Source organism: Aptenodytes forsteri, unplaced genomic scaffold (assembly GCF_000699145.1).
Source record: "Aptenodytes forsteri isolate BGI_AS27 unplaced genomic scaffold, ASM69914v1 Scaffold155, whole genome shotgun sequence".
Classification (NCBI taxonomy): Eukaryota; Metazoa; Chordata; class Aves; order Sphenisciformes; family Spheniscidae; genus Aptenodytes; species Aptenodytes forsteri.
The window spans coordinates 3,426,175-3,436,189 of NW_008794446.1; the positions used below are offsets into that span (position 1 = coordinate 3,426,175).

Sequence of the window (10,015 nt, forward strand, 5' to 3'; positions counted from 1 at the left end):
CCGGCAGCCCGGGGGAGCGCGCTGCGTGCTTTCCCCCGGCGCTGCGTGAGTGCGCCCGGAGGCGAACGCACCTCGTTTTTGTCACCGTGCGGTTCAGGCTGCGCTACCAGCCCGCAGCGGGGCTGAAGTGCTGTATGCCACCTTCAGCGGGCTGGTTGTATTTCAAACACGTTTCCCTTACCCCAGCAGAATAAACCTCTTTTTTTCTTGAAGCCGCTGCCGCATGTATTCACGTCCTGTCCCGCCCCCCCCAATGACTTAGTAGTCAGTCTGCTGCTTAGTCTCTGAATGATCTTCGCTGGGTCCCAGTCGCATCGCTGCATGATGTATATTTTTGTCAGCATGTGTGATTGTTTTATGTAATTGCTCACCCACACCTGTATTATAAATAATTCTTTAACAGATGTATAGGGTGTGAAGTGTTGGGCATGGTGGTTTTCCAGGGGTGTGTCCTTTCATTTTTCTATATCTGTATGTATATGAGTATATATTTATACACACACACAGACACACGGAAACATCTGATCAGATCAAAATGTTTAGGATTTCTTTGTCTGCTCAGACCTTGTGGTTTGAACATGCTTTTCTGTAAATAGCAGGACTGGTGTTCAAGGGGAGCTCTATTTCTGTTTTAAGGGGCGTAATGGGGAATTACAGCCATTATTGATTAAAGCATAAGTGTGTGGAAGAAAGGGCAGTGACTCACACTTCTTCTTCACCCCATCCAAATTTAGTAAAGCTGAAAGTCTCTTAAAAAAGTATATCTTCATGTAAACTTGTTTTTCCTTTTTTTGTGTGTGTGTTTGAGATGGTTTGAGCAAATGAAACAGCAAACCTAAGAAAAATCCATTTTTCTTGGCACAGACATTGCTTTTGAGATACAGTTTCTGAATTGTGAGTTCTGGGATTGTTTAAATCTGAATAACAGGTTCTCATTAGAATTAGAAGTGAAGCAAAACAACTTACAAATAATTTTTAACACGGAAATGTTGGTGGTATAGTCTTGATCCTAAGCTGTGGCCACTAAGTGATATTTTGTATTTAACCCATAGAGAAGTGTCAGTGAAATGCCACAGCAAACGTTCTTATTCTTTTCACTGAAGTGGGGTGTATGTGTGTATGTATACTGAGGAGGAAAAACATAGATTAGTCTTTTTCTTTTATGTATGTGTGTGTATATATACACGTACACATATATACTGCACCATATATATATGTTAGGTACCTTTAAAGTATTTACAAATATAGATGTTGCATATATACATAAGCACGTGATCCTGTGCCGATGTAACAAAATAATGTTTTTGTGAGCTGTAACCAAAGCAGGGTAAATAATTTCCACCAGGGCCCCACACTTGCAGCGGTTAGCCTTAGGTGCTTGTTCTAGCTGAGCACGTGAACAGCTCTCAGAAGTTGTTGAGCACATCCCCTACAGCTTTGCAGCATCAGGGTCCAGCTGTATAATCATTGGTTTAATACAAACTTCTGTAAGCTAAAGAGCATCTGTAAGTCTTTCTGTATTTCCTCCTACTGTTTTACAGCTGGTCTGAATATATTTTTTTTCTTAATGGTCACACAATTATGAGTGGTTGAAACAATATAGTGCTTGCTATTTTTTTTCTTTTTATTGGAAATCAATGAGAGAGACCACTTCTAAATTAGGTCTGTGTATCTGTGCTATAAATACACTTACTGTGCTTTGCTGTTCTGCAGACAACTGCAAATCTAGGTGGCTCTTAAATTAAAAGAAGAGTGTTTGGAACCTAATGATCTTTTGGTCATTCTAAATTTTTTTCTTATTTTTGTTTCTTTTATTTGTGAAAATTAATGTGCAATTTGTAGTATTTAGTCTTGTGTTGGTCATAAATGGGAATGGAAGTACCTACCTCCTTGATTTCATTTCAGAACATGTGAACTCCCATTTATGTGAACTATATTGAACAACTGGGATCATTATGGTCAGAGCTGACAGGTTTTTGTCACTGTCACTGGATGAGGGGATTGAGTGCACCCTCAGTAAGTTTGCAGATGACACCAAGTTGCGCGGGGGTGTTGATCTGCTCAAGGGTAGGAAGGCTCTGCAGAGGGACCTGGACAGGCTGGATCGATGGGCCGAGGCCAACTGTCTGAGATTCAACAAGGCCAAGTGCCGGGTCCTGCACTTCGGCCACAACAACCCCATGCAGCGTTACAGGCTTGGGGAAGAGTGGCTGGAAAGGTGCCTGTTGGAAAAGGACCTGGGGGTACTGGTTGACAGCCGGCTGAACATGAGCCGGCAGTGTGCCCAGGTGGCCAAGAAGGCCAATGGCATCCTGGCCTGTATCAGCAATAGTGTGGCCAGCAGGAGTAGGGAAGTGATTGTGCCCCTGTACTTGGCACTGGTGAGGCCGCACCTCGACTACTGTGTTGAGTTTTGGGCCCCTCACTACAAGAAGGACGTCGAGGTGCTGGAGCGTGTCCAGAGAAGGGCAATGAAGCTGGTGAAGGGTGGGGAGAACAAGTCTTCTGAGGAGCGGCTGAGGGAACTGGGGTAGTTTAGCCTGGAGAAAAGGAGGCTCAGGGGAGACCTTATCATGCTCTACAACTACCTGAAAGGAGGTTGTAGTGAGGTGGGTGTTGGTCTCTTCTCCCAAGTTACTAGCGATAGTAAATGCGATAGGAAATGGCCTCAAGTTGCGCCAGGGGAGGTTTAGATTGGATGTGAGGAAGAATTTCTTGACTGAAAGAGTGGTTAAGCATTGGACTAGGCTGCCCAGGGAAGTGGTGGAGTCCCCATCCCTCGAGGTATTTAAAAGACGTGTAGATGAGGCGCTTAGGGACATGGTTTAGTGGGCATGGTGGTGTTGGGTTGACGGTTGGACTCGATGATCTTAGAGGTCTTTTCCAACCTTAATGATTCTATGATTCTAAAATGAACATGTGAATGTAGCATGGCTTCATTCAAACATTTTTCTCAACCTGGAAAGTAGTCCTCTGTAAATGCCATGTATAGAATGTGAAGTCTCAAAGTGGGCTCCCTTAAAATGTGTAAGTTTCTTAAACTTTCTTTTCTCTTGTGCATCCCTTAGGTTGAACTTCAAGATGTCCTTTGGGAGAGATATGGAGCTGGAGCATTTTGATGAGCGTGATAAAGCGCAGCGATATGGCAGAGGGTCCCGGGTGAATGGTTTGCCCAGCCCTACTCACAGTGCCCACTGCAGCTTTTACCGAACCCGTACTCTGCAGACCCTGAGTTCTGAGAAAAAAGCCAAGAAAGTTCGTTTCTATCGTAATGGAGACCGGTATTTCAAAGGAATTGTATATGCCATCTCCCCTGACCGGTTTAGATCCTTTGAAGCTCTCCTGGCTGACCTGACCCGAACTCTGTCTGACAATGTGAATCTGCCCCAGGGAGTGAGAACAATCTACACGATTGATGGCTCCAAGAAGATTTCCTCCTTGGACCAGCTAGTAGAAGGTCAGCAGTAAGATTTGGAGGTGTAAAATTATGTTTGAGTCAGTGTTTGCTTGTCTAATCTGCTAAGTCTTCCACAAATAGGTAATGGTATTGTTGTTCTTACTGATAGAGAAAGGATCTTCGATGGAATAACTAGAATTGTGAATATCTTAAATTGTGCCATGAAATATTTTTGCCTTGCTACTTATTTCCCTCTTGTTGAAAGTGTCTGACGTTTCCCTTTCTGTTATCCTAGTGAAGATTGCATCTGCTGCTTCTTTTGAACTTGCATATTTAAAAATGCCAATGAGAGTTTAGTCAGTTAAACTTGACGAGGTCTGTGGTGCTGATGAAACCTACATGAAATTCAGTTCTGATGGATTTTCTTTTTTTTAAGTCTGTCTGTACCTAGTGAAGAGCTCCAACTCTTCCTACAAGTAAGTATGCCTTAAGTAAAATACTCTCCTCTCATGGAAGTGGCATAAATGTAGGCAACCTGTTAAAAGAGTAATGTTGTAGCCATGGTTCAGCTGAGGTAGATTGTAAACTTTTCTCTGCTGTAGCATTTCCTTTTTCCTCTTCCCCAGTCCATTGGCATCCTTACGTTGTTCTTAAATAAGGCTCATGTACCTGCAGTATAAAGCACTACCAGTGATTTGGTCAGAACTGAGGGGTCTTGGTCACTGTCAGGCATTGGAGATGCCAGTTGCTAATTTGCCCATTGACACTGAATTTATCACTCCTTCAGTGATAGTTTTGTTGGCAAAAGAAGCTGTCAGCATTAACCAATTTGAATATTAGGCCTAGGATATCAATAATACCTTTTACAAGTTTTACAAATAGCTGAAGTAGCTTTTCCATCATAAAGTGTTTCTGGCTTGCAGTAGGTTTCTTTTTGTATGTGTAGGCAATAGCTCCCAGTATAAAACATCAGAATGTATAAGGTCTGAAAGCATTAACTAGCACATGGCCGTAACTGAGGTTGTTTTTTATCTGTAAAGTTTAAATGCAGGTCCTTGACTGTGTTCAAAGAAAATAAAGGTGGAACAATTTTTTCATCGTTGCTTCCATCTTGCCCCTGGCCCCAGTATGCCATGGGCAAACACGTAAAGCATGGATCTATAGCCACTGGACAGCCAATTTAGAGTTGTAACAGAGATTGTAATTTCTTTATGATTTTCATTTTTAGCATCAGGTGAGAGAACTTGCGGTATCAGGATGTAATGAGAGGATCAGAAGGCGGCTAATGTGGGGGGAGAAGAAAAGGGTAATGCCGAATAAGGTTCCTGAAAGAGGAGCACTTCTTTGCATGGCAGGTGTTCAGCCACCATTGAGTTGTCTCCTTTGAGTGTCGTAGCAGAGGAAAGCTTTTTAAGGAGAAGTTTTGAGAAGAGGATATTCTTGATAATTCTCCTTGCATAAAAAGGAGAGTAGGAGTCAACATGAAAATGCTCAAAAAGAATATTGAAGTGGTGGGATTGTCCATGTAAGTAAGGGTTTTTGGGGTTAGGACCATAGGTTTAGTGAAATGGAAAGGAAACTGGTCTGAATTCCAGGGCAGAGTTAGAACTGTGTTTGTCAGGACAGGATTTAATTGGTGGAGAAAATCAATTTCTGGGAGGAAAGACCAATATTAATCAACATCTGTTCAAAAGCAGTGTTTGTGCATTTTCTTCTCAGTAGTGGTATAAATAATTGTGCTTATTTGATTGGTATGCTCATCAAGAAGCAAGTATCATTGATGTTAACGTTGATTTGCAGTCTTCTGCTGCCAGTCAGAACCAGCTTTTGAAAAGAAAGAACTGAATGCAGAAATAAATTCAGCAACCTATAAGATTGGTTTATTTTGGCATCCTAGAGAAGGATACCTGTTATAAATCAGTCGGTCAAAATGAATGACAGTACAAGAGCATAAGTTTATTTTAAAGAAGGGCTTTGGGATTTCTCTTAGTTCTGTGGCATTTTATTCCTTACCTCTTCAATGAACACATCCTCTCTTCCTGTGCATAGTTCAAGTTGGACGGTCTTATTTTCTTGTGCTATTAACACTGTGGGGTTTACAGAAGTCAGACTTTGTGTGCAAGTAGAGAGCTACATGCTTGTTCCACCTGAAAGGGGGCTTCTGTCTATTCGTATAAAACTGCAACGTGGGTTATTTTGTTCTGTTTCCCTCCTAGAGCTTCACTGTAGAGTACAGGTTCATATATTATTAGCTCAGTGGTGGTTTTTACATAAGCTCCTTCCACTATTTACTGTACAAATTTATTAGAGTTTGGCTAGTCTGGTACAGCATTAATTAGCTTGAAGCTGTGCTTTGTGTTTAAATAGCTGGAAAATCACTTGATTTTTGCCTCTTGCCAAATGACATTTGTGCTCAAACTATCGAAATACGAAGCATTGCTTTCTTCATGGCAAGACTATTCCTTTACTGTATGAATTCATTTAATGAGACTGTTATGCATTTAGATGATTTTTTTTTTCTTTTTTGGGGCATTGATTTTATTGATTATGTTGTAAGGTAAATGTGTAAGGCCTTGATTTGGTGGTGTTTTTTTGCCTTTATGCCTGTGAGGAAGTTAGTATGCTCTTACCTTCCCATACGGTACATGAAGACAGAGAAGCAACTAGCTCCTGGGGGAAACATGACAGCAGCCACTCTCTTTCATTCCAGAGCTAAATACATAGAACTGCATGAAAGATAGTCCCAAAGGAAAAAGATCGTAAAGGAGCTGTTTTGCTTCAGTAGTACTTAGTTCTGTCCTGCATACAATTCGGAGCTGGCGTGGCTGTATGCTGGTGCTGTAGGTTATTTTGAGGTGCATGGGCATATCTTCCCTTTATTTGAAACTAATGACTTCCCTAGGGGTTTTGGGTTTTTGTTTGTTTGTTTTTTTTAAGACTTGGGACATATGAGACTTGTTGGAATTTGATAACAAGGGGTATGTACTGTTGTAAAAGTTTCACACACTCTGTAACTTCTCTTCTCCTGTCACCTTAGATGAAGGAAAGAATGCAATGGATTCAGGTTACCTTCTTTTTGTCAGACCTGATGTTCAGGACCCTCCTACCTTTAAAGAACGGTTTTGAAATGTGACATGACTTTATTTCCTAGGTGTGACATGTAATCAAACATATAGAAGGCCTCTTAAGGCTAAATTGTCTAGCTGTAAACAAAGTCTCAAGAAAGAACTAAATGTCTTTTGCTTTTCCAGAAGTGTACCATCTTTAAAGCTGAAGGAAGAGGTGGACTGATGGGTCTTATCCCCAAAATTACCATTGAACAGTGTAACATGAACAGTAATAGATTGGAATGAGCAGGATAACTCTGAAACAAAGAGTATTATTTACAGTTTTTACTCCTGGGGTCCTGCTATGTGGAACAAAGACCACGGAATCAATCCATAGCCAGAACTGCATGCCTTTCTTATTAATTTTTATTATATTATTACCTCAGAGTCTTGGGTATGTACCAGAATAAATTGTTTTAGGTTTCCACAATACCTACCACAAAAGATGAACCCTGCAGCAGAGAACTGGCAGACAAAGGCAAACCAAAAACCCCGAACCATAAGGCTGAGAGAGTATTGGGAAACAATATTGTCACATGACAATATTGGGTGCACTGCCAAACTATTGTAAAGACTTGTATGTGTGCATTCACACTTTGTGTAGGCATAATGGCAAAAATAGTTTTAAGGAATAATCTGAAAAAGAAAAATGAATGTTTATTGGGGATTATCTTGGAGCTGCAGTCCTCATTGAAGGAGCAGTTTGAAAGAGCACAGATATACCAGTTTTAAAATCTGGTAGTGGCTGTAACTGACTAATAACTCTTGGGAGATGTGAACCTCACTGCAGTGGCAGAGGAGATGATGGGTCACGTGAGGACTCCAGGAAGGCTCTTGCGAGTAGAGGCAGGCAGTTTGTGTTTGATGCAGCAGAGAGCACTGCCTGCCAGTGGAGGGTTCAAAAGGTGGCGTCTCCTTGCTAAAGTGGTGGGCTGTGACAGAGTTCCTGACTTTTTTTCTGTGTGGGTCTTGCTGCTCCCACTGTCACCTCATTCCTCTTATCTCAGCTTTTCCCTCTCCTACCTGCTACTACTGCTTCTTCCTTGACTCTGCTACCTGCTCTAGTGGTGCTGGTGAGAAGCCCAGCCAGGCCAGACTGTAGGAATTGATTGACGTGGTCTCTGATGTACTCTGGAGCTAATGCTCTTTCTTCTAAGTCGTTCCTACCTCAGCAGCTGGGAACTGGTGGGCTGGAAAGATTCATATGCATATGTAATATGCTATCAAAATAATAGTAAAGTATCTGTTTAAATGTTTGTAGAGCTGAACCTATTGTGGACATTTGTTCATAGGATTGAATTTACACTGGATATTTACCATGGACTTGATCCAGGGCTATCAAAGTTAGTGAAACTTGGACTGGATCCTGTGGCAGAAATGCCTGCAATCCTTATAGTGTTTAATAAACAAACAGCTGAATAATCCTGTTGCATAAAATGGTAGAGGGTTGTTTTGGCACTGTTTATTTGGTTATTTTATTTCATGAATTTGAGAAGATTCATCTGTTAGCCAGTTGTTTCACATTGTGTCTTCCTTAACAACTTCTTGGAACGTCCCATGGTTTCTTATTCTAGGTGCTTTCCAGTTATGTTTTTTAAGCGTGTGCAATGCCTATCGCGCGTAGAAAAACACAGGAAAAATTGGGGGGGGGCAGAGGCGAGGAAGTATGTCTTTATTTTTTCACTTAGCTTTTGATGACGGGAAAAAAAAAAGAATTTTTAGTCTGAGCTAACCTTAACAACTTCTTGGAACGTCCCATGGTTTCTTATTCTAGGTGCTTTCCAGTTATGTTTTTTAAGCGTGTGCAATGCCTATCTTGCTTGTAGCAAGACAGTGGAAATTGGGGGGGGGCAGAGGCGAGGAAGTATGTCTTTATTTTTTCACTTAGCTTTTGATGACGGGAAAAAAAAAAGAATTTTTAGTCTGAGCTAAGCAGAAAGAATCATGTGCGAAAGAAGTCCTTTAAAAGGTCTGAGGAGATCTGATTTAAAGTTTCTGGTGCATCTGATTGCTAGGTGAACATGGGTAGGTCAGATTTATTTCCTGTAAATGCTCCATCTCTTTTGCACTGTTGCATTTTTTTCAGACACTGCAGAAAGACAAGGCAGCAGTAATGTAGTTTTTAAGTAGGTTATTGCTCTATTAACTAACACATTTGGGAACTATCAGGTAGTAACCTATTTGGTTCAGGTCATCTTCCTTTTGCAGTCTGCTCTGCGTGGTGAGGGATAGTCAGAATTCTTTGCCCTTTCCCCTGAGAGACTGCTCTTCTACCTTCTTGCATGTACCAAACCAAAGGGTGGAAAGGAAGAAGGGCAGGTGTGCCTGTTGCATGGGGTGCTGGGAGTGCCAGTCCCTTCCCTGTTCTCTTAATTTGTTTATTGCCCCATCTGTTGGGGAAATGGACCGCAACGAATGACTGCTGCACTGAGCATCCTCGCCAGGATGCCCCACCACCAAACTGTGCAATTACTGCAGTTCCTCAATCTCTGGTGGGCTCATAAATTAACTTTCCTTTCCTCGTATGTACTCTCCTACAAGGAATCAACACTATTTTCAATAATTTGGCAGGCCTGCTGCCTCACAAAGAGGGATTGGTTTTTCCCTCTCTGCTTGCATGATTCAAACAGGTTCTCTATTCCTTCTTCAGGTTTTCACCTAAGACCGGCTGGCTTCTTTATGAAGCCATTTTAGGCCAAGTCGCCTTGAGCACAGAAAAGTAATGCAAATAATCCCTTTTAAGAGAGAATGCCTTGATCATTCTTGTAGTGAGAATATCAGCAAGCTGAAGGAAACAAACTAACTGCTAATACCAATATACCAGAGAGGGAATCAACACTTGCATCAGGAAGGCTCCAGTACTTACAGGCTGTGATTCAATGTCTCCTTAACAGTCACCTTGTACACAGATATTATTTTTTAAATTATATTTTTAATACATGAAGCACGTCATGAAATTCTGTCATGACCTATAAGAACTATCCTTCAGTGTTACATGGCTCTAGTGGTTCAGCTGCATTGAATTTTGACAGATGTGTAACTGCAGGTAGTAGGTTTTTGTTTGTCTCTTTTTTTTTAACCATAAACTGTGTTTTGGGATCTGCCTTCTACATGATTAGCTTTCTGATTAGCTTCTCAATGCTAAGATTTATTTTAATTGTTCCACATGGAATTTCCTGGAGTGTTGAGCACTTGCACAATTCAAATTGTAGGATTACTGGTTCAAAACTGGCAAAGAAGCATTGCGTATCTTTTTTTTTTTTTAAGAGTTAAATGGCGTTTCATTTGCAGTGTTGCTGTGAGGAGGCAGGAGGGCTGTCAAGAAAGTGTTACTTTCTAAGATTTAGTAATGACTTTTTTTTCCTAGATGTTAGATATCCCAAAACAGCTGGGTGTCTGTCCTGGTTTCGGCTGGGATAGAGTTAATTTCCTTCCTAGTAGCTGGTACAGTGCTGTGTTTTGGATTTAGGGTGAGAATAATGTTGATAACACACCGATGTTTTAGCACCGA

General features: G+C 41.3%; 1 protein-coding gene across 5 annotated transcripts in view; it reads left to right on the forward strand.

Moving 5' to 3' along the window:
• The first annotated feature begins 3,070 nt into the window (after positions 1-3,070).
• DCLK1 (doublecortin like kinase 1) overlaps positions 3,071-10,015 on the forward strand; it is a 251,943-nt gene continuing 244,998 nt past the window's right edge. For all 5 annotated transcript variants that reach the window (XM_009290193.1, XM_009290194.1, XM_009290195.1 and 2 more), the window contains exon 1: positions 3,071-3,457. In XM_009290193.1, the coding sequence (XP_009288468.1) occupies positions 3,082-3,457 (376 nt within the window). In that variant the 5' untranslated portion in view covers positions 3,071-3,081. The remainder of the gene's footprint in view (positions 3,458-10,015) is intronic.